General features: G+C 41.2%; 1 protein-coding gene across 3 annotated transcripts in view; it reads right to left on the reverse strand.

Moving 5' to 3' along the window:
* XPO5 (exportin 5) overlaps window positions 1–25,094 on the reverse strand; it is a gene marked incomplete at its 5' end in the record, with an annotated part of 41,604 nt that overhangs the window by 13,144 nt on the left and 3,366 nt on the right. For all 3 annotated transcript variants that reach the window (XM_081941294.1, XM_081941293.1, XM_081941295.1), the window contains 18 exons: window positions 4,598–4,779; window positions 7,314–7,413; window positions 9,320–9,519; window positions 10,729–10,818; window positions 13,432–13,473; window positions 15,198–15,353; window positions 16,355–16,470; window positions 16,838–16,966; window positions 17,381–17,471; window positions 17,729–17,854; window positions 18,299–18,382; window positions 19,402–19,501; window positions 19,960–20,036; window positions 20,472–20,657; window positions 21,411–21,437; window positions 22,231–22,413; window positions 22,838–22,975; window positions 24,829–24,901. In XM_081941294.1, the coding sequence (XP_081797420.1) occupies window positions 4,598–4,779; window positions 7,314–7,413; window positions 9,320–9,519; window positions 10,729–10,818; window positions 13,432–13,473; window positions 15,198–15,353; window positions 16,355–16,470; window positions 16,838–16,966; window positions 17,381–17,471; window positions 17,729–17,854; window positions 18,299–18,382; window positions 19,402–19,501; window positions 19,960–20,036; window positions 20,472–20,657; window positions 21,411–21,437; window positions 22,231–22,413; window positions 22,838–22,975; window positions 24,829–24,901 (2,100 nt within the window). The remainder of the gene's footprint in view (window positions 1–4,597; window positions 4,780–7,313; window positions 7,414–9,319; window positions 9,520–10,728; window positions 10,819–13,431; window positions 13,474–15,197; window positions 15,354–16,354; window positions 16,471–16,837; window positions 16,967–17,380; window positions 17,472–17,728; window positions 17,855–18,298; window positions 18,383–19,401; window positions 19,502–19,959; window positions 20,037–20,471; window positions 20,658–21,410; window positions 21,438–22,230; window positions 22,414–22,837; window positions 22,976–24,828; window positions 24,902–25,094) is intronic.

Genomic DNA, 25,094 nt, shown 5'->3' on the forward strand with positions numbered 1-25,094 from the left:
TAGATTATGTCTCTGGAGCTTCTCAGTCATGGTTGTCCCAAAGGGGCTTTTTTTTTCAAGAGGCAACTGGACTTTCTGGGTTTTTCTTTGAAGACGTTTCGCTTCTCATCCAAGACGCTTCTTCAGCTCTGGAGAAGCGAAACACCTTCAAAGAAAAACCAGAAAGTCCAGTTGCCTCTTGAAAAAAGCACCTTTGGGATAAAGATAGAATAGGATTTCCAAACTTGTGGAACTAATCAACATTAGATTGGGCAGCATTGTAGTGAGTAACACTGCCTGCATTGGCATAAAACAATACATCCTGCTCAAAGCACACTGGTAAAGCTATCCTCACAAGAGTATTGCTCTAGGGAAAATTGGAGGAGGGAGAGGTAGGAAGAAAATGCTCTCATCCTTAGAGGTTTTTTTGGAGGGGGGGCAAGTCATTAACGCCTTCCAGATTGGTGATAAGGGACACTTCTCTACTATGGATATGGGTGGTTCCTTGGACTGTTGTCGCTTGGTTAGGTTTGTGATATCGTATATTTTAATGTTATATGGTATTGCTTTTGGGGTGTAAACTGCTTTGAGCTTCATTGGATGGAACAGCATGTACTGTTGCAAATAAGCATGTAAACCATCTTAAGTTCCTAGAGGACAGGAGGGATGTAAACCTGGTAAATAAATCCGTAAGATACAGGAGTTTGTCACAGGGTAAGTTAAATGTGTCAGGGACAATTATGCTCTCATGAATCGCTCTTGCTTCTGGAGATGAAGAATGCCAAAGAGCTGAAAACATATTTTTAATGTTCTGTCAATGTGACTGACCACAACTTAATGCAGTCAATATTTTCAAACATATGCTGGAATCAAAATGGCATGAGTGTGTCTGTGTGTGTGATATTTTAAATATGAAAAATTGATACTCATAAAGTTTTGATACCTGAAATAACAGTGAAGGCTGGTGCATGAGCTCCTGGGGAAAGCAAAACTCAAGAACAGACACTGAAAGATGCCTTTCAGTGACCTGCCAATTCTTTCCCCATACTAGACAGCACTCAGTGGATTATCAATTAAATTTGTAAGCTTGGCAGTGAACATTTTAGCAATGCCATCAATGCCAATTTACTTGATGTGTTTACGTGTCCCCAAATTGTGTAGGAAATGATTATGACACCATTTTGGATGTTTATCAAGATCACACATACAATGCCATTTTAAAATGTGTAACTTTCCTTATCCTTTTCATAGTAGCCTGACCCAGCTGAACAACCTTGCTGACCCTTTAAAATACCCTCTCCTGTTCCTCATCCAGTCTCCTCCGTTGCCCTCTTCCCTTTTGTTCCTGCATCTTCATAATATCAGAATGGCGGCTGCAGGAAGGAAAATCAGGGTAAAAGAGTTAGATTGCCTATGCAGATTACTTAAAGAATAATTTGCATGGTGACCACAGAACAATTCTGCATCTGCATGCATGTGATTTGATTTTCTGGCAGGCTATAAAAATCAGGCCTAGGGGGAGATTGTTGCTATACAAGATTCTATGAGCTCTGTGCAACAGGTCCAAGTAACCGTTAATTTGCCCAAGGAAGTCCTAACTAAAAGGTAGGGCAGTCAAATCTGAAGCAGATGTGCTTTGGATCTGCCATGAGTATCTCTGCTATACATGTAGTCCCCACTTAATGACCACTTGTTCAGCGATCACTCAAAGTTATGAAAGCACTGAATGACGGGTCTTCTGACAGGTGCTCAAAACTGCAGTTGTCACAGCGTCATGTGACCACTGTTTGTAACCTTCATTGCTGGCTTCCATCAAGCAAAATCAGTGGGGGAACTGGCAGGGAAGTGACAAGCCGTGATCACGGGACATCACACTTAATAACCATGCTTGATTCCTTTAATGGCTGCAACTGGAACTGTGATTGTAAGTCATTATAGGCATCCATCTTTTCAATTTACAATCACCTTGCTTAGTGATGGAATTCTGTTCCCAACTGTTGTCATTAAGTGAGGAGTACCTGTACCTCTTGGTAGTTCTGTAAAGGAGAGGCAGCCTCTCCTTGGCTCAACCATAGCTATGTAGGGTCACAGATATGCGCACATGAGAAACATAAATCAATCATGTGTTAATTAATTACTTAATTCAGCTGAGCATTTTCTTGAGCCTGGGTACTACATACAAGCCCAAGAAAAGGTGTGGTCCCTTTATGAGCTGTTAGCATGTATAGTGAAGGTTCCATTCTGGAATGGAAGCATCTCTACTTGCTTCACGTCCAAATGCTGCATTAGCTCTCATTCTAGCAAAATAAAGCATGCAATAAGACAGCAATAACAAAACTACAAGGTGTATTCGAAATAATGAATTACTAATGATACGTTTTCTTCAGACCGCAGAAAAGGAAAAGACCCGAAAAACACCCAACAAGATGTGAATAAGCAGCCAACACAACAGTTCAACTAAAAACAATGTTTGCTGCATCACAGTAGATTCCCTAAATAAAAAAGCCTTCACTGAGTGCAGTTTTGTGACGTGTAAACAGTTACACTATTCTCTACCAATGACACAGCTGTGGAAGTTTTATACTCATAATTCTCCTTTTTGCAAATGTATTCACAGCTTCATTTGTCACACAGAACACAAATTTCCATGTGGGAAACCCAAAGCAGAGCCATTTACTTAACTCTGTTATTCAAGAGGAAGTGATTTATGTTGGGAACAAGTTGTGGACAAACAGTTTACCTCCACAAAAGCCACCAAGAAACAGATACGAGACATTTAAATGAAACAAGATATATGCCTCTGTAGTTTAATTATGTCAAAAAAAAAAAGCTGACATAATGAGACTGCAATGCTTCTAAATAGGGATAAAAACACATTCTGAAAGAAGGCGGCTCTAGCTCAAACTATTCCCTTTTGCATTAGTTCTGTACTTATAGGTGGCTTTCTTTATAAAAGAATACATTATCAAGACATAAAATGATACAAAATTTTTAGCATGAAAGGGTCTATTCTATCATCTTTGAAGTTTCCCAATTTAACACGTCTAAGACACAATTTTTTTACAAACATATAGGTGCCCATATTGCTTATTTTCTACAAACTGAGACAGTCATGAATACTGAATTTTGCTTGTACTTTGTATCCTATAGTTACTGTGAATGATTATGCATCCTAGTTAATGGGATGTAGGCAACAATGTGTTAGTTAGACAGATAAATTAGTTATTCTAGCTTTCATAGAGAAGTATAAATATATTTCGAACAAAAACTGGCTTTGACTGTGCTTGTGAAAAAAAGTGTTGAATCTGACCACTACTTCATCCTTATAGTTAACAGAAAATGCTGTCTGTGCCATGGGTCCAACTAAGAATGGTAATCTAATGTCAAGGCCAAGTACTTATTTGGGAGGTCAAAAGAAAATAGGACCCTGTCTTATTTTTGGGGAAACACGGTATGAAAATAGGAATTCACTGATTAGTAAAAATGCATGTTATATGAACCAGGGCATAGTTTTAAGGAAAAAATGAATGGAGGCTAACCCAAATAACATCTAACTCCCAAAATTGTTCTGCTACAATGAATGAATGGGAACAAGTACTGAAAATATGATTAGATCATTTGGCGATCCAATAATGAATAGTAAAGTTGATTATTTGGTATCTGCTTCAAATGTGCAGTTTATACTTAAGTCTATTCTTATGGAAAGATTAAAATAATTGGTAATTACAGGCCCTGAAAAAGGACTAGATCCTTCAGTTATATCTTTTCAGATGCCATCATGCTGAATTCAGTAAGGCTTGATCTTGATTCTGAGAGAGTATACAGCAGACTGAGTTTTGATTCTCAAGCTGTGATAGATACATACGCAAAACTGACGCCACCAGGAGCCACCATTTCGAGATCAGTTCTCAAAGACTATTTATCCTTCACTTTAAAAAGGCTGTGCCTGACATAGCAGCTCCCCTTTCACTCCGATACAGGCAAAAAAGGAAGTACATAAGCTAATACTATGAGAAGTGCAGGAACACTATTCTCTTTGGGTCTGGTCACTCTAGCAAACTGCACACAAGTAAATATTGTTCCTCTGAATTAGATTGGAATGATACTCTCCACTCCAGAGATAAAGCTATTTAATATGAGATTGTACTATCAGATCAGTACTGACATTTCATTTGATTATTCCTCTCTCCTTCAAGGTAAACAAACAAAAAATATTCCTAACAGAGAGGCACAAGACATTTACCAATATGTCACTGACAAGTCCCCCACTCCCTCAAGATAAACTTACAGGCTTAAAACAGAAAATCCTTCTTCAACAATAGATACATGAGAAGCAAAAAAATTATCATATAAGACATCATGACTGTGACCTGACTAACAGGGTTCAAAATATATGAAGACTATTACGAAAAGTTGGTATTAATTTTATGTTATAGGAAATTGGAAGACTCCCACATAACATACAGTCCAATTGGCAGGATATGCCAAGGGGTTCCTTTTTCTTCTCTATTCTTTACATGCTTTCCTATAAAGTATTTCAACAGATGCCACCATTCACTTTAAGGGGAAGTATGGATCACATTGACTATGAAACAAGAATCGTGTCATACTGACCCACCTTATCAGAGCAAGCAAGTTGTCAAAAAGTTTCAGGATCTGCACTGAGCAGGGGTTACGGTAGATTGGATTGCCATTAGGTGTATATCCCACCACAAATCCTCCAGCTTTTGCCTCTTCCAAAGAAGTGGGCCAACGAGCTCGTTTTATAACTCCCAGAATTGTGTATACACAAAAGCTTATCTACACAGAAAGACACAGAAGTTACTTGGAAAGTCAGTCTAAGTACACTGAAATTTAAAATGTCTCAAGAAAATTGTTTTAGATATAACTATGTCTCTAAATTGCAATAAAGACATTCTTAATTATATACATAATCACATGTGATGAATGCACATACATATTACTTCATGTATCTTTGAGATGAATGGAACTGCGAATGATTTTTAAAAAAATCTGTATAAAACTATTATTGTGTATAAATTATCCATAAACTCACTTTTCCCTGTCTTATTCTAGAGCTTTCTCTAGCCATCTCTCTTCTCCTGTTTATCATTATATTCCAGGGTCTTTTAGAATCTTCTCAAAACATAGCTGTATATAAATTGGTCATTTAAAACCCAAATTAATTGAGAAGGCCTGAACGTGTTTAATTGATACAAAAAGATAATTACTTGTAAGAAAAACTAAGTGCCCTTCGGGGAAGCTCATATCTCAACTCTGAAAAGATCTTGTGGAACAACAAACTGACTGATGCAATCTTAATAGTCTATGCCAAATAGTATGACAAGAAGGAAGTAGCAAATCTAAGAGTTTCAGATTAATGAACTGAGATCTATTATGACCCATCTTGAAAGAAGCCAACGATTACTATGCAATAGGAAACATTTAGCATTTTAGGATCATCCCCTTCCAACTTCCAATAAGGCAAATAACTTTAAGATTACTTGGACCCACTTAAAATTATACAAACAGAAAGACCAAAACCCCTACCCCCGCCCTACTGCGATTTCTTCTTGCCCAAAAGCATGTGTAGATCTCAGCATATTTCTGTTCAGATCACACATCATATACCAGTGATGGCGAACCTTTTTTGGCTTGCGTGCCACAAGTGGGGGGAGCACAGGGGGGTCGAGTGCGGGCGTGCCGCACCCATAACGCAACGCGCGACCCCCCCAGTGCGCATGCACACGCAACACGCGACCCCCCCCATTTTTACATTTTTTTTTGCCCTCCCCAGGCTCCAGGGGCTTTATAGGAGCCTGGGGAGGGCGAAAAGAGCCTCCCCCGACCCCCCGGAGGCCCTCCGGAGGCTTCAGGGACTGTCCGGAGGCTTCCCTGAAGCCTTCGGAGCGCTTAAAACCACCCTCCGAGCAAACCGGAAGTGACTTCCGGGTTGCTCAGAGGGTCGTTTTAAGCGCTCCGAAGGCGTCAGGGAAGCCTCGGACGGTCCCTGAAGCCTTCGGAACGCTTAAAACCACCCTCCGAGCAAACCGGAAGTCACTTCCAGTTTGCTCGGAGGGTGGTTTTAAGCGTTCCGAAGGCTTCAGGGACGGTCCCTGAAGCCTCCAGGGGGGGCGGGGGAGGCTCTTTTCGCCCTCCCCAGGCTCCTATAAAGCCTCTGGAGCCGGGGGAAGGCGAAAAATAGCTTTTAAAAAGGTGAACTCAGCTGGTCAGCACACGCATGCCCTGACAAATGGCTCCGCGTGCCACTTGTGGCACGCGTGCCATAGGTTCACCATCACGGTCATATACCATATTTTTCGGAGTATGACGCACCTATTTTCCTCAAAAAAAGAGGCTGAAAATCTGGGTGTGTCTTATACATTGAATACAGCATTGTTTTGTCTCCCAAAGCCCCGCTCCCTTCACAAAAATGGCCATGCATAGCCTTATGGAGCCTTTCAGAGAGCTCCTGGGGGCTGGGGAGGGCAGAAATGAACAAAAAATGGGCCAATTTCCCCCTCCACCCCCAGCAGCACTCTATAAGCCTCCATAAGGCTATGCATGCAATTTTATTGACAAAAGATGGGCCCGTTTTTGCGAAAAATGGACCATTTTTTGCTCGCTTTTGCCCCCCCCAGGAGCACTCTGCAAGCCCCCCTCCAAGGCTATTCCTGCATGTTATTTGAAAAAAAAGGGCCCATTTTTGCAAAAAAACAGGCCATTTTAGGGAGGCTTGCAGAGTGCAAAAACTTTTTTTTTCCTTTCGGAAAGCTCTTTACTTAGAGTGATTGATGAGAATTAGATTGATCAAGTGCTGTGCCAGCAGAAACAAGTCTTAGGTGATGCAGGTTGTCAGCGATTTCCTTCTCCAGTACATGGATAAATACACCTGGAAACATCTACCTACCTACCTAGTCTCTCTCTCTTCCTACCTACCTACTGTATTTCTCTCTCTCTCTCTCTCTCTCTCTCTCTCTCTCTATCCCTCTATCTATCTACCTACCTACTCTTTCTCTCCCTCCCTCCCTATCTACTGTATTTCTCTCTCTCTCTCCCTACCTACTTACCTACCTACCTACTGTCTCTCACTCCCTACCTATCTACTGTATTTCTCTCTCTCCCTCTATCTAACTACCTACTTTTTTTAAAAAAATCCCTCTTCAAAACCTTGGTGCGTCTTATACTCCGGTGCGTCTTATATTCTGAAAAATACGGTACTTACTGTGCTGTTATTTCCAAAGACTATCCACTATTCACTAAGGATAAATTTTCAGTGATATGGGCAAATCTCCTTTTCTGAATTCCATATTTTCTGACAACCTAATACTCACTCTGGAACGATTCAAACCACAGGGATCTTCCATGATGGGGTCTACAATCCTATTATCAGCACCAACATACCGGATAAAATCTTCAGGATTCATCAGAACTCTGTGTGTGATAGCAGAAAACAGAGCCATAAACACATTTTATTCCAAGAAACCAATTCAATTTAATGAGTTATGGAAGCTGGTTGTCATGAAACACTATTATTAAGTTAGATCCATGAATACTTGTGATATTATATCTACAATGACAGATTAGAGCAAGCCAAGATAAAAAGATTTATACGTTCAAATCCAAACAAGCACCTCATTAAACTCAATAGGACAGATTTCTAAATATGTATGCATAAGATGTTATTTGATATTACCATGTCTACAAACTGATCTCAATCAGCGTTATAAATGACTTTGCTACAGTATCTCACTTAGTGGACTATTCTACATGCCTTTCTTGTAATTTTTTGTCAAGATGATTTTGAAGTTGAAAAAGGTGATCTCTATTGCTCTTTGTATAGAAGTCTGCATTTCTTTTTTGCATTTGCATGCCTCTCAATTTTACTTTCTCACAGTAAAAGATGAAAGATATTCATTTTCATTCACAATAGGTTAACCGTTTATCTTCTTGATCTAAGTCCCACTTTAACCATGAAACCAGCAAGGTGACTTTGGGCCAGTCACAGCCCAACTCACGACACAGAGTTGTTGTTGTGAGGAAAATAGATGGACAAAGGTATGCTGGATGTATTTGCTGCCTTGAGGTATTCATAAAAATAATAAAGGCAGGATATAGATCAGGGGTGTCCAAACTTGGGAACTTTAAGACTTGTGGACTTCAACTCCCAGAATTCCCCAGCCAGCTATGCTATAGCTATGCTGGCTGGGGAATTCTGGGAGTTGAAGTCCACAAGTCTTAAAGTTCCCAAGTTTGGACACCCCTGATATAGATGAAAATAAATTTAGACCATATCAGATTGTCAGTAGAAAAAGCCCACGTACAATTTTTATCAACATCATCCATCGATATTAAGCACAGTTTCTCTTCTCACTTTTAACTTTCAAAGATCTTGATGCAGTTCACACCCATGGAGCTCATATATTGTATAAAGGGTGTGAAGTTGCTAGTAATTCTCATTTCCTGCAACAATATTCCATCAGAGGTATAAGATGACTGCCATGGAACTCTGCTGTTCTAAACTCTCCTGAAAACTGGAAATAAATGGTAATCAGAATAGCTGACTTGATTGGCTTCATTTCTGCACGTGCTAATTAAGTCAACTGTACTGTGTGGTGAGTTTTCCAAAAATGACATTGCCATGGAAAAGGAGCTAGAAGTTGTGAATTCAATGGGAGGAGTAGCAGCTACTGTCTTTGTATTAATAGTTTGTACTGAAGACATGTATCTCTTTCCTCTCTTGTACTCCACTTTACTCTGGAGGCAACCTACATATTTAATACAATACAATACAATACAATAGTAGAGTTGGAAGGGACCTTGGAGGTCTTCTAGTCAACCCCCTGCCTAGGCAGGAAACCCTATACCGTTTCAGACAAATAGCTATCCAACATCTTCTTAAAGACTTCCAGAGTTGGGGCATTCACAACTTCTGGAGGCAAGCTGTTCCACTGATTAATTGTTTAATTAATTTAGATTAGAAAAATTTCTAAAAGAACAAAACATTTAGCAAATGCCATATTCCTGCACACTGAACTCAAAACAAGAAGAGGTTTAATAAATACCTGCACAAAGGCACTTCTTATGCACAATCACAATGAATTAAAATAGCTGCATACATGTTTACTGCAAAGGTCAGCACAGATCTGTAGGTGTGTGTGTGTGTGTGTGTGTGTGTGTGTGTGTGTGTGTGTGTGTTTCTTTTGTCAAAGCACCTGGTATGCCCAAATAGCTTGAAATAGATCTATATTAGTCTCCCTTCATTTATTTATCAGCAAAAATGCAACACACACAGACATATATATGAGTCTATCAGGGGACTTGATTAAACTTTTCATACCTTTTCATCTCATCAGATAACCAAAGTGTAGCAACAGGAGCCATGAGCTCTTCCAAGAAAGCTTTTTGCCGCTGATAATCCTTAAATTGATTGCTAATTAGGACCAAGGCTTCCATGAGAGCACACTTCTCCATCTGAGTCAGGAGCAGCTCATTTGATAGCAGCTGCTTCACATGGTTATACAGCATGTCAAAGTTGGGCTATAATCAACAGATTAAAGAAACGGTTGGTTAAGTGAAAACACCACACAAGATTAACTGCAAGGATACATTTTGCACTACAAGAAGTAATATTTTAAGATAAGGGTCACCTCCAGTTTGGTTCTGATATGTTTTAGAGAGGGCAAAGAGTTTCTTTACGCTGATTGTGATAAAGATTGAAAATCAACTCTTTACATATGTTTTCTTTATTATAGTCTCATTTTTGTCTTTTCCTTTTTTTGTTTCACTTTTTATTCATCTCCATTCTTCTTTTACTTTGTATTAAATGTTACTATTATAAATATTCTTAATAAAAATTATGTGCACAAACACAAAGAAGAATTAAAGTCCCTTATCACTATTACCTTTTGTTTGGTTGAAAGCCTTTACAATCAAAGACCATACAATCATAGGGTTAGGTAAGAACATATTAGGCCTTTAAGAACAATCTCCTGCTCAATGCAGGGATCCAAATTGAGGTATGCTTAACAGATGGCAGGCCAACCTCTGGTTGAACAAATCCACTGAAATGGAGAATCTGGGCATAACTAGTTCTGATAAGAACAGGATCTATCATATTAGAAGCTTTCCCCCCTAATTTTTTAAATTTAGTTTTTAGGATCTGCCTTTTTCTAAGAACATTTTGTGCCTGGAATGACAAACTGGGTTTGACCTTTTTTGGTCTGAAACCTCTTCTATATTTAAAGAGTGTTGCCACGTTGTTCATAGGATAAAGCATGTCTAGGAAATTTATTATGGATTCCCAGCAACTAATTTCTAGTATCTAGCCATCCACCCATTACTATTCACATTGCCTTTCTCTAAATCAGAATTTCTCTTAAAGTTTGGCTCTAGAACTGCAGTCTGCTGTTATAAAGCTCCATCCACATTTTCATAGATATACTGTATACACACTGCAATCTAAGATAATTCATAACTATGTACTTGCTATGAAAAGAACCAAACTATTCTTGAAAACACAAGCTGGGCTGTTTCTCACTTCTGACACCAATGAAAGTCAAAAACCAACCACGATTATCTTTTTCTCCTAAAACATACGAAGATCTATTATTTAAACTTGCTGTACTACAGACTACAAATAAAGATCTTAGAGAGTTCTAAACCATCGACTAAAAATGTGCATTCCTACCCCCAAAATAGCTTAAGTTAGAAAAACAGTTTCAAACTGAACAAAATGCAATTGAATACCAGAACAAGTTGAGGGTAATCCCGACACATCTTGATGATGGAGGAGCAAGCATGTCTTCTCACATTTTTTACTGCACGGGTTCTTGGTGCCTGGATAGACAAATAAAATTTAAAAATAGCGTTTTTAGCTTTGGCAAACAAAACTTCTTTAAGTATTTAATACATTTTCAAGATATTAAGCAGAATAATTGAAAACAACTTCAAAACAAAGCAATTTTCTAAAACTTCTGTAGAACTCTAGCACAACTGTCCTGTTTGGAGAACAAAGGCAGCTTGGTTTCTATCCAAACCTCTAATGGCAGAACTTTTAACATAATGCCCTACACCAGCGATGGCGAACCTTTTTTGGCTCGCGTGCCATAAGTGGGGGGAGCGCGGGGGGGGGGTCGTGTGCGGGCGTGCCGCACCCATAATGCAACGCGCCCCCCAGTGCGCATGCGCGCACAACGCGCCCATTTTTGCATGCTTTTTTCGCCCTCCCCAGGCTCCAGAGGATTTATAGGAGCCTGGGGAGGGCGAAAAGAGCCTCCCCCGGCCCCCGGAGGCTTCAGGGAATGTCTGGAGGCTTCCCTGAAGCCTTCGGAACACTTAAAACCACCCACCGAGCAACCTGGAAGTGACGTGCGTCTCGATCGCCTGGGCTCGGATCGCCTCCGCCGCGTGGCACCTCAGGCCCGGCGTCCTTGTACCGCTCCGCCCAGCCTCTGCGCACTCGCCAGCGCACTCGCCAGCCGCCTCGATCCCTTGCGCCGCTCCGCCCAGCCTCTGCGCGCTCGCCCGGCATTCACATCGCTGCCGCCGCTGCCAGGACGGCCTCGGCCGAAGGGAAGTCGGTCAGGCATCGCCGCCGCGGAGGCCTGACGGACTTCCCTTCGGCCGAGCCCGTCCTGGCGGCGGCGGCAGCGATGTGAAGGCCGGGCGAGCGTGCAGAGGCTGGGCGGAGCGGCGCAAGGGATCGAGGCGGCTGGCGAGTGCGCTGGCGAGTGCGCAGAGGCTGGGCGGAGCGGTACAAGGATGCCGGGCCCGAGGCGCCGCGCGGCGGAGGCGATCCGAGCCCGGGCGATCGAGATGCACATCTCGTGCCTGTTCAGGGACCGTCCCGAGGCTTCCCTGAAGCCTTCAGAGCTCTTAAAACGACCATCCGAGCAACCCGGAAGTCACCCGGAAGTCGCGCCGCCCTCGCCTCCTCCTCCTCCTCCTCCTCTAGCCGTGCCACGCCAGGCAGGCCGCGCAGCCGCCTCGATCCCGGCCTTAGGCGGCGCCGCGCCACGCTCAATAGTCGCAACTCAGCTGCCTGCCGCTTTTCTCCTCCTTTGTCTCCCAGCTGGGGCGGCCCGCCGCCGAGTTGCGACTATTGCCGCCGCTGCTACCGCCGTTCACAGGACCCGCCTCTCACCCTCTTCCTCCAGTTGGCAGGCTCCGATTCATTTGCTGCCTGCCAGGCCCTGGCGCCGTGTTCGAGCCGGAGGGGGAAAGGAGGAGAAGGAGAAGGAGGACAACAAAGCCCCCTTCGCTTTCCCCGTCCCCCCCCCTCTTTCGGCTTAATCCTTGCGACGCCCACGCAAAGCCCCGAGGGGACGGATTCCTGTGCGGGACACATGGCAGGAAGGCCATAGAGTCCCCCATCCCTCCGCTGTCCAGACGGTCCCTGAAGCCTTTGGAACGCTTAAAATGACGCTCCGAGCAACCCGGAAGTCACTTCCGGTTTGCTCGGAGGGTGGTTTTAAGCGTTCCGAAGGCTTCAGGGACGGTCCCTGAAGCCTCCGGGGGGCGGGGGAGGCTCTTTTCGCCCTCCCCAGGCTCCTATAAAGCCTCTGGAGCCTGGGGAAGGCGAAAAATAGCTTTTAAAAAGGTGAACTCAGCTGGCCAGCGCGCGCATGCGCACTGGCCAGCTGACAGGGCAGAGCCTCGCGTGCCCTGACAAATGGCTCCATAGGTTCGCCATCACGGCCCTACACTTACCACTGATCATGACAGGGGGAGCTATTGGGGAATTTTTTAAATAGTAAATTCTGGTTTTGTTCTTAACAAGAAGGAAAAGAGAATTGCAAGGCTCTTAAAACCATTACCTGGCAATTCCCCCCGCAGAAACCATGGTAGTGTCTGAGATTTCGAAACTACCTACACAGCTCCTTGTTCTCTACTTTTAGGAGATTAATATTCCCAAGATACTTAATTGTATATTGAATATAAAAAATAATCTGTTGTATAAAACTTGCTTTGCAGTGGAAATTCTATGAATGAAATTTGTTTCTATAAGTTTAGTATTACTGCAAAAGTGACTACTCAAATTTTTGTTTTTATATCATGCCTTTATTTACTTAGTTACCAAATTTCTATACCACCCATTATACGTACATGCCTCTGGGCAGTTGGCAAATAAAAACTTTATAGTTTGAAGTGTCTCAATCCTGTTTTCCCTGGCTACAGTAGTCCATGTAGAGCTTGGCCATTGAAGTATCCTTCTCATTTCACAGCCTCAATAGTGTCTAAGACAGGGGTGTCAGGGGTGGCATCATGTGACATATCGGGACTTTTTTTTCTTTCGCTATACCGGGCATGGGAGTGGCCAGCGCCTGATGCATCTGGCTCGTGGGCTGGGAGTTTGACAGTCCTGGTCTAAGAGTTTTTATATAATCAAAATGAACTTGTTCTGCAGTTTCATCAGGAAACATCATCCTCACATTTATGAAGTGACCTTACCTTGTTTTCTTCTTCAACTTCAAAGGTGACAGAGGCAAACAGCTAAGAGAACAAGAGCAAAAAAGTTACTAATCGTTTCCTGGGAACATATTTTCTCTTTATGTGAGTTACTTGTAAAATGCTGCCCCTTAAAATTATTTACCAATTAAATTATTCCTGTTTTTATTTTAGATAAGATGGTGTATTACAAAGCCATGCGCATGATTTTTTTTCTTTTTCCCCTCCAAGCAAATTCATAGAAATAATGAATAATATACTTCAGTGAATCTTTTCTAGCACTGCTTCACAGTTCCAAGGCTACACTGAAAAAACTTTCTGCCTAAGTAGGCAACTTTGACTTCATTCACTAATAAAAACAGGAGAGAGGGGATGCAGTCTCTGCAGATATTTTGTTTATTTAGCATACAGCACATGTTAGCCAGGAATCACCGAGGTGGCTGGCTGCCTCTGTGAAAGGAATTTTTTTCGGGCGGTGTTATCTTACCTGTGGGATGCCTGAATGCCAGTAGGCAATTGGGGGAGACTCTTTTCCTGTCCCTGCGCAGTTTATTCGCTCACGGGAATCGAGCTGCCAAACTCAGTGGAACGCTGGCTCAGTGTCTTACCACATGAGCCACCATGGCCCCCTTACACCCTTAAGTGTAGCAGAATTAATATCTGCAGATATTAATTCTGCTGCACTCATTGCGATTCCAGCACCTCCTGTTGCAGTCATTAAACAATTTCATATGCCATTAAGCATACAAAGTCCCTCTCTGTGCCTGTGTTCCACAGGAACACATTTGGAAAATCAGTCATGTACTGTAAATCAAATATGAACACAGTACCATTTAAAAACCAGCACCTGGACTTGAACCTCAGATAAATAGTCAATAATTAGTCAATTACAACATTGGCTACAGGGATTCTTTCCTCTTCAGTTCTCCAGTATATATTCAAAAACCCCTTTTCCTATCCTAGAATGCTGAAAAACATGAATGTGTCATATGGAACACGGTCTATGTCTAGAATTAAAATAGCTACTTCTTTATTACCCAAGAAATTGTATATTTAAAGTTCTGCACACACAAATGAAATTGAGTCCCATATTATAAGTTAATGTTACATTCCCCCCCACTCTCCATGCAATTTGAACCCTACTTCCTTTAAAAACCTGTTTTCTTGGGCATTTGGATGAGGGCACAGATGTTGGGCGCTTGTGTTTGCTGGGTTTGTTTTAGTTTGGCGTCCTGTGACTGACTTGCATCTTTCAGTTAACACCTGGAAGAGTGTTAGCTAAGCTAAGCTAACTCTTCCTATTTCCTCTTTACAACCTGCGAGTTAAATTTGCAGCTCTAATCTCAAAGATATACAGGTAGTCCTTGTTTAATGACCACAACTGGAACCATGGCCTTGGTTGTTGAGTGAAGCAATTGCTAAGTAAGATGCCCAAGTGACTACTTCACTCAATGACAATGATGTCACTTTTATGGCTATTAAATGATCTCACAGCAACCCTCTCTGTGCCTGGGAGTAGGGAGGGGATTTTAGACTCTGTGAATGCTTGGATTTCAACTATTGAGATTGAAGCAGCTATGGAGTCCTTCTCTCCCTGCTTCTGTGGGACTTTCCATGGAGAGAGGGGGAGAGACTCCATACATGCTTGAATCTCTGTTGCCAAGGTTCAACAGGCACAGAGCTGGGTGTCCTTCTCATCGTGTCTCTGCACAGCAGTGAAATAGATTCCCAAAACCCAATGTTTACTGATTGTAGTAGAAGACATTTACCTTGACAATAACTTCTGGCAGGTATTCTGGTCTGTACGTAACAAATGGAAAGAGCGCTGAGACATTAGAAAGGATGCAGGACAGAATCAGGGGGTCTTTTGTTTCAAAGCCAAGGACACGTTGCAATAGTTCTATGCCTTGAGAAACTGGGATTTTCTGGAATAGGAGGAAAATGGACAGTGACCATGTATCTCTTTGCTTCATACAATATCAGCATTTATTTGTCAGAAAAAAACTCACAGGTCTGACTAATTCTAACTGGACCATTTTAATAGAAAGTAGAGGGGGTGCCTTAGGCAGCTGTTACGATTTAAACCTTAAACTTTAAGGCACCCAGAATTCTTCAAAACACACAAAAGTTCATTTGTTGGCTATATCTATGTAATGAGGCTCTGGGAGACACAAAAAAGATAGAGGGAGGATAGAGATGGGTACGTGAAGTCTGGTGTGGCATGATAAGAGAGTAGAAAAGATTTGAGAGGCTGATGTGGAACAGGGGAGAAGATGCAAGGATCCAGTGTGGTGTAAGGCTTTGGGTGGGGCTGAGGAAGGTGCGCAAGGATAAGTGAAGGTCTGGTGTAGTGCATTGTTTTTCTGGTATTAATTCCTGTTTACTTGGGATGAACTCTGTTGTTGGTTTATCTCTCTATATCTAAGCTATCAAAGGATACAGACAGGTCATCACATGACTAAGTCATCAGTAGACACATAGAGATAAACCAAATGTATGCACCATTCAATAAAAAGGCTAAAAAGGAAACAAAACGAACACATCTTCTCCAGCAAGCAACACTCAGATAAGCAGGGATTAACACCAGAAAAACAATTAAGCAGAAAACAATGGCCTAATTAAGGAATTACCAAGGGGTGGGGGAGAAAGCCCCATCCCCAGTAACACTGGCAAGGCAAGCTTCTGTATATAAATAAGTTCACTATCCCTGATGATGTCTGCAAGCAAACAACCAAGCTCAGAGAGACCAAGGACTTCACAATGTCACTAACACAACAAGCTTCAAATATTTTAAAGTTAAAATGTTATAAATAATATAACCTAAATATAATTAAAAGGCTTGTATTCCCCAGAATGTTTATCAAGAGACAACATAGTCACATTGTGTCAAGGATAACCGAAAGAAGACAAAAATTTGGGCACCTACTTCTTTATCCAGGGTTCGGAACATCGGGCTAACGATGCTTTCTAAGAAAAAGGTCATAGCATCCCAATGCACAAAGGAAGGAGACAAAATGGAGTAGGGTCTTTTATTTCTTTTAGCTATCAAGGAAGACAAAGTTAAGAAAACTTTAGAACATTCACAGTATCAGACTCTGCTTTTAACTGATGCCATTTTGAACTGATTGCCATTAAAAAAATGTCACAATGAATGCAGTTACAATAAAAATATGTTTTGCTGGAAAGCTGCTTTCACCATAAAAAAGCGGCAATTACGACATTATGATTAATTGGAGAAGTGTATAGATTTTAATCAAACGCTGAATGATCATCATGTTTCAAGTATCCCCATCTAAATGGAAAGTTTATTGGAAAAATTAAGAGAAACTGCTAGAGCAAAGCAAACAAAACTATGTTGTGCACCACTGTTGAATACTGAGCATTTTCCCCTCCTGTTAAAGAAACTTACAATCTGCAGTTCTAGTATCCATAGGAAGGGACAATTGGTATTTCAGCCATTCCCCAGCCATCTGGAAGCCAGTGTGAGGATCTAGCCGACATGCCATCCTTATCACATCTCCCTGTTGTGCACGGAAAGCTGGCAAGGAAAAACAACAATAAAAGTCTGACTTGCAGCTACCATAATTGAGAATTACTCATGTAAGCAACTTGGATATAAAATCTGAAGTTTGAAGTGTTTGTCCTGCAAAAAGAAACTGTTTGAATGGTTTTATAGATTGCTCCCAGTTTCTGGCAAATTCCATGCTGCTGGTGAAACAAAAGCCCATAGATAATATTAAATTGGATAGACTGGAGGAACACTCATTCTTTCTTCAAACATTTTTTTCAGATATACTTGAAAATATCTACTTTCAAAGGAAAATTTAAATAGGAAGTGTAACAGAACTTTGCAATAGCTTTCTGCTCTGAAAGAATGAAATTCTATGAATGCTGTTAAAATCAAAATATATTGAAAATCTTTTAGTTGGGTTTTGCTGAAACAACAACTTACAATTGAAGAAGCAATTGAAGTCTTCATCACTGTCAAAATCAAAACGAGAATATTCACAACTAGGGCATTCTCTCTTTGAAGGAAACCCCAACTATAAAAAGAGAAGGATGAGATGAGAGGTAAAAAACATTATGCACATATATTGTCAAATAAAGACTTTAGAGAATGATCTTAAAACAGATTAATGGAGATGGAACATATTTTACTGAATGGAAAGGATTCTGCTGTCATCCAATCATATTAGAGGTAGCTTGCTAGAAAAGAGGTTCAGAAAATAGATGACTCGGTTTGAAAACTTATTCTTTTTTCAAACATTCATATTTACATCTTATTACACTCTTAACATACCTTCACTAGATTAGTCATGCATGCCCGCAGATAACTTGGGATAATAGCCAAAATCACAGGATCACGCGATAGGACTTCATGCCGAAAAAGAGCACCCCATGTGATTTGGGTAGAAGAACGTAAGAACTAGGAAAATAAAAAGTTAAAGGATCTGTTAGATAGACATTACTATCACAAAACTAGAACAGCTATGTAATCTACATAATTTCTCTTACATCTGCCAAAAAACCCGCCACCAAAAATATTATTTAAAATACATTGTCACTTTCAATTACAAGGTAGATACTAGTAGTGCAAGGCACCAGACAATCACATACTACAACATTTTCTAGACCTTCAAAAAAGAAAGGCCAAATGTCAAATATATTATAAATTGAATAAACAGACTAATGCAGCTGTGCTTGACTATGGTGGCTTTGGCTTAAGAAGCCTTTCTTCATCTCAGAAAGGAATAATGAATTCATTTTAAAATATTTGTAATCCGTAAGGTCATCACAAATACATACCACATATGACTAATCTTTATACTTAAATACTGGAAATTATTTCGCTTCAGCCCTATCTATTTACCTGACTGGGATGGGTTGTGAAAGCTAGAAATGACTCAAGGTATTTTCCCAGGTTGACAGGTATTTCTACATCAGAATCAGGGCCCTGATAAGAGAAGAATAGCAATGTGAATTTAGACCCAAACATGATTTGGATGACAAGGATGTTACCAGCAGACGAGCTTTTTGCCGGCATGAAACTTTCTGTGGAAAGAAGAATCATTATCTGGAGTATTCAACCATACAATTAAGAGCAGCATTTCCTTTTTTTGCTCACTTCCTTTATATTTAAAGCAGAGAAAACAAATCTTTAGTACAGGGGAAGATGCAAGACCTGATGCCACTGGATGCATTAAAATTGAAATTCTCAGAGGTGCTGGGATTGTTACAGACTTAGGAGGCTGAGAATATGCAATAATTTTTTGGCAGTTACCAAGTGGCTGTCTCCCCCTCCCTCCCCCTCCCCGATTCGGATTCTCTGGCGTCTCATCCAGGGGTCACGCTGCCCAACAGACTAAAGCAGGAAATGGCGGGCAGCTACTTCCAGCCTTTGTTGGTGCTGGGCGTGCCTTGGACGTTTGGGGATACATACTAAATTTTATTGTGTTGCCCAAGGCGCTTGGGAGCAGCTGAGAGGCCATGTGGCAGAGGCCATGAGGTGTCAGGCAGATCATGAGGCGCTCCCGCAGTGCCTTGTGCAGCACAGCAAAATTTAGCACCCTTCATAATGGGTGAGATAGGTCCCCTGCTCCCAGGACCCATTATGATGCAGATCCACAATGCGACCCTGCCCCACTCGCTCCTAGCAACAAGATGAGTGAGACGGGCCAAGAACGAGTCTCTTCTCTTCTCAGGTGAGGCAAGTAGTGACTGAGGGTGGAGGGGCGATGGGCGGTACCAGCCAGTGGTGAGATCAGTTGGAACTGCTGAAAAATATAAGTACCGGCAGTGTGACAGGAAGCTGCAGGAAAGGGGCAAAAGAGCCGCATGCGGCTCAGGAGCCATGGTTTGCTAACATACAGTCCACACCATTCCCAAACTGAGCAAAAAAGCAATTATCTTTTGAAAACCAGGCTGTTTGGTAAGAAGCAGCAAAAAGAGATAATTTTTGTTATTATCACTCACCACTAATGCACACAGCTGGCTGCCCAAAGAACATAATACTTGGCAAAGTCTCTTCAAGAAAACATATTGTTTTTCTACCAAACCTTCTCCATCTGCAGTTCTGGAAAGTAAAGAAAAAAGCAGGAGTTATGTAGGTTCTACCACATAATTAAGAACCATTTACACATGAGATAACACTGTTTATAAAGAAATATGTAAAATTTCAAGCTGACACCTCATGATTTCATTGATACATTCGTACATTTGCCATTATATTGTTCTAGGATATGTTTTTGACCTCCCAATCTATTCTATTCTCCTGATATTCCCTTCCAATAATAGTCAGACCCAACCCTGCTTAATTTCCATACCTAACGCCCCCCCATCCTAATTAATTGGGGCCTGTTGACAAAATTGATTTTACTGGTATGTAATTTGATATCTTCTATCCATTATTGTTGGAAGATTTAAAACCCCAAGTTAGGGACAGATCATTGTTGAGAAAATCATTATGATTCAACAATTATTTGATAGCACATAATCATTCATGCATTTACAACAGCAGAGAATAGTACTTACTGGGCAGCAGAGAGAATATAGTGCATGGCAACATCCCCAAACAAAACCATTAAGGGCTTGCGGTCCTCCAGTTTTCCCTAAAATACATAAAATTTTCATCACGTTATTCAGAAACAATATTACCCACTGGAAGTGTATTAGCTAGCATTATTACACTGAATGTTTTGTTCTCACAGTGATTGTTCAAAACAAAACATGTAATTCAATATTCTCCCTTTTTGTCATTTAAAATGTTAGTAACAGTTCCATCAATAAATAACAGCAAATTAAATTGAAATAGTAAGACTCATCCAGCACTCAAAGGTTGGAAACAGAACATTGGTAATAATTTTGGAGAAATTCTCTTCAATGACTAGCTTCTACCCTAACTGCCAGAGGGATAGTTCAAAATACCAAATAGGAGGACATTCATAATAAATAAGAAAGGACTTTACAGCCTTCCATTGGACGATCTTGTAATGTAGTGTATGCCCAAAACATGCTTATGAAGATGACAGAAAAGAAAAACTCACCTTTCTGCTGACAACAATCAAGAGGCATTCTGCTGCTCCTATTTGAAGCTCTGGTTCATTCAAAAGCAAGCAGAGCATCTCCAATAGCTTGCAGTTATCTGCTGTGATATGATTCATAGCCACCCAGTCAATATAACCAGCCAGAGTATTGAGTGCTGCAATTCCTACTCGACAATTTGCTTGTGCCTAGAGGGGGCGAGGGGGAAAGCAACAATAGTCTACAGAATCACCCATCTATTAACATGTCATCTAATTTAAGTATTAACCCTATTGCTAAATCACAATGAAAATGTTAAATGCATTTCCCTCTTGTCAACATTTAATGTTTTTGCTCCTGTAAAAGTAGTCCTCAGCCAATCTGAAAATATTATTTCTTTTAGATCCTGGAAATCAGGCTGGCCAACCCACAGACCTGACCTTTCTTTCTGTTGCTTCTGGAACCCACCTCTGATTGATGAGAAATGTAATTATGGTTTTCTGCCTTTCTGAAATGGGGAATATAGGAAACATTACTCTAAATCCTAAAATAGCCAAATTACCATTAAAAAACAACAGGGAAATCACCATTAAAATGATCTTCCCATATTCTATCACATCCACATGTGTTTGCATGCACATATCACATCCACATATATTTGCAAACTTCAGTATCTCTCCAAAATGTTAATTGTGGTCCATGGTTACCAAAAATAGCCTATTCTGCTCTATATGGGGAAATACAGTGAGAGCAGTATCCAAGCAAATTTATGAATTCTGATGAACACTGTCCCTTATATTCTATCATATGTAATAGGAATTTATCAAGAGGAGATTTAATCAACAAAGAATGAAAAAAGAATATTGGCATTAATGTTAATAGGTGTTTGGAAAAGAATGACTATATCCTAAGCATTATGACCATGATAAATGTTTGTATTTCTTAATCCTGGTTTCACTTACTTTTGATTCTTGAGCTGCATCAATTTTCTGAAAAAGAAAAAAAAGGGAATGATTTATGAAACATGTTATGGTTTCTCAATATTACAGTACCTCCTAATTCTCTTTTTATAGGAGACAATCATAGGTTATTTACAAAGCTATATTTCCAATTTTAGCAATCAAATACATATTTAAATGAGATGGACAAATGTCAACAAAGTTAATTATCTTCAGTTCTGAGATTTAAACAGCAATTCTGTCAGGATCTGCAGTTCTATAAATGCATGTTAAGTATTACTTTGCTCGTTTTTCATGCAGTAATACGTGAGAAAAATAATTCCATGATTGGCAAGATAAACATAGGGCTATGAAAGTGTTCCATAAAGCCAAGATGTGGTAGTAGTGCATAAATAATCAAATTACACATTGTTCTTCTACAAAATGATAAATTGCTGTGAGTAATCCATGAATGATAAACAAAGAAAAATATTCAACTTCCTCTGATTCTAAACATGCCAAGAACTAAGGCTAGTCCATCCCTTTTTGTACGTAAAGTCCAGTTTTCAACATTTACTGATTTAATGCAGGACTTATTTTAAAAGATAAAATAAAAACAATAAGCTACACATTAAAGTATGGTCTCTGTGGATTTTTAAATAATTCCTGAGTCTTTATAAATCCATTTCACTCTTTGAAGAGTGAAATGCTTTCTGACACAAGGATCAATTTCTTTTTACTCTACTTCACATCACAATTCAACCACTATCAATGATGTTGTCATATTTTTGCCATTCTTGAAACTATGTACTGTAGCTCTTACTAACCAATGGTAGGTTCTTACCGCACATCTGTATTTATTAACATTTTGCTGTAGTGCATTTAGCAAGAAACTAAAAATTTTCTCCATATTTTGGGAAAGAGTTTGCTGGATATCCCGTCGTCTTTGTACTGGCAATGTCTGGAAAGTAACCACGTCCTCTGCCAGGCGCAGAAGTATGAACATCACTAACTCTGTCTGGGTTTCCTAGAGTGAAAAGCAAAACAAGGAAACAATTCCCATTGTCTTGGGAATAACATTTAATTTTCAGAAGGTCACTATGGATTATGCTAAAGGATTGTGCACATAATCAGATGCAATAAACTCAAATAAAATTATTTCCTAGAACAGGATTGAAGCCTCCATGCCATTCCCAACACTCCCAACCTATACTACTGACCATCATTATTAAAGGATAACAAAAATTAATATTAGAAATGGGATATATATTTTACAAGGTCGATGTTCTCACAAATCTATATTTTTTATTATATTTTCGCTTTTACAAATTTGTTTGACATGATCTTCCTGAAAATCATAAAATTATATTCATGCCCTGTAGTGGTGGCCAATCTGTCCTACATAAACAAGTCCAAAAAGGGTATAGTAATATCACTGTAAGATGCCCTACCCCTTCTTCAGACAGCGTGTCCAGTTCCTTCAGCAAATCAGGCCAGTGCTGTGGCCATTCACGTTTGATCATCTCTACCACAATGCGAGAGAGAACATCCTTAATATGACTTTCTTCTTCTAAAATATTCTGGGTACCCTGTTAATTAAAAACTGAGAGATTACAAAATGGAAGATAGGACTACTATATTATTCAATACACAGACCTATCTTTAGAAACATACCCTGTTTTCCCAAAAATACGACCAGTCCTGAAACTAACGCCTTCCCACATTTTTCACGTGGGCAAAAATATAAGCCCACCCCCGAAAATAAGGCGCCTGGACAACCACCCCTCCGGCAAGGGAAAGCACCGCTCACTGACCTAGCAGTATCCCAAAGGCGCCAAGCCGCGGGAGCTGGGGTGGGTGGGGGAAAAAGCGCTCATGTTGCTTGGTGCCTTCGAGATGCCGCTAGGTTGGGGAGTGGCGTTCTGCCTGGCCGGAGGGGGGAGTTGCCGGGTGGCTGCTCCCTTGCGAACAGGCTCCCAAAGAGCCAGGCACAGCCTCAGGGGTGAAACAGCCATGAAGTGACCACACTCATGAGGAGCCGCCTGGCAAACCCCCTCTCCAGCCAGGCAGAGCACCATTCACTGAACTAGGGGGTATCCCTAGGGTACTAAGCCATGTGGCGCTCTGCCCGCCCCCCAGCTCCCACGGCTTAGCACATTAGGGATACTCCCTAGGTCAGTGCATGGATCTCTGCCCAGCTGGAGAGAAGGGTTGCGCGAGCGCCTGTTCCATCCCCAGCAAGCATGCCTCCCAGCCTCACCATGCCCTGGCCCAGCTCTCCCTGCAGGGCACAGCCGCCGCCACCGGTGCGCTCCAAGCATAACTTCTTTTCCCGCTTCTAAATTCTAAAACTTGGCTGCCGAGTCTTCCAGCAGCGGCTGTTCTAGGAGTGTGCTCTATGGTTGTGGGCCGGCTGACGGACAAAGAGTCTTCCGGACAGAGTCTTCCAGCAACCAGCCCACAATCATAGAGCGCACTCCTAGAGCGGCCGCTGCTGGAAGACTCGGCAGCCGAGTTTTGGAGTTTGGAAGCCGGAGAAGAAGTTATGCTCGGAGTGCGGCGGCAGCAGCGCCCTGCAGGGAGACATGCTTGCTGGGGGTGGAACAAGAGCTCGTGGAACCCCCCTCTCCAGCTGGGCAGAGCTCCATTCAATGACCTAGGGGGTATCCCTAATGTGCCAAGCCGCGGGAGCTGGGGGGCAGGCAGAGCGCCACGTGACTTGGCGCCTTAGGGATACCCCCCAGGTCAGTGAATGGCGCTCTGCCCAGCTGGAGAGGGGGTTTGCTGGGCGGCTGCTCGTGAGCATGGTCACCTCATGGCTGCTTCGCCCCTGAGGCTGTGCCCGGTTCTTCGGGAGTCCGCTCGCAAGGGAGCAGCTGCCCGGCAACCCCAAAACAATAAGCCCTCCCCCTATAATAAGCCAAGGCCATATTTCGTGGGGCAAAAGAAAATAAGACCCCGTCTTATTTTCGGGGAAACATGGTAGTATAATTTTTTTAAAAACCCCTTTAAATTAAATCAAATAAGAACAGAATCCTACACTATTAGAGTTTGGAATATTTTATAAAGTAGGACGAGAAAAACAGTATTTTGATCATTTCTGTATTAAATTCGACAGACAATTTATATCCAGACAAATGTAAAAGTCCAATCTCATACTGTATTGTCTGCTTTACTACATATCCAAACAATATTGTTCGGACAAGCTTTATTCCTTGCTTTTGAGTATTGCACTACAAACAATTTGCAGTCCCTTTTATAGCTGACTAGTGCAGCTTTTCATCACAATAGATATAAATACAATAGCTCTTTTGTCCAGAAAATAAATTATAAGGTCTTTAACTAAAGAATGATTTAAACACTAGCATCTTATTTTTGTGAAAAATACTGTACCATTAAAATAAAATTTAGCAGCTTAAGTTCAAGAAGAAGCGAGACTTACATTGGATATTAGTTCCATGACCTTGTTCTTCAAAAAGACTTTGTCAAATCGACCCATAGTATTCCATCGAAATCTAACGCCCCAAAACACAGACATCAAATCTGTTATTCTGATTAATAATAAGTAAACTTTCATAACATGATAATATTATGAAGGCGCCCAGGGGAAGGGCCTTCTCTGTGGCGGGCCCGAGCCTCTGGAATGACCTTCCCCCTGACATTAGAACGACCACGGACCTCCGCTCCTTCCGCCAGAAACTCAAAACC

Source organism: Natrix helvetica (assembly GCF_964273705.1).
Source record: "Natrix helvetica genome assembly, chromosome: 2".
Lineage (NCBI taxonomy): Eukaryota > Metazoa > Chordata > Lepidosauria > Squamata > Natricidae > Natrix > Natrix helvetica.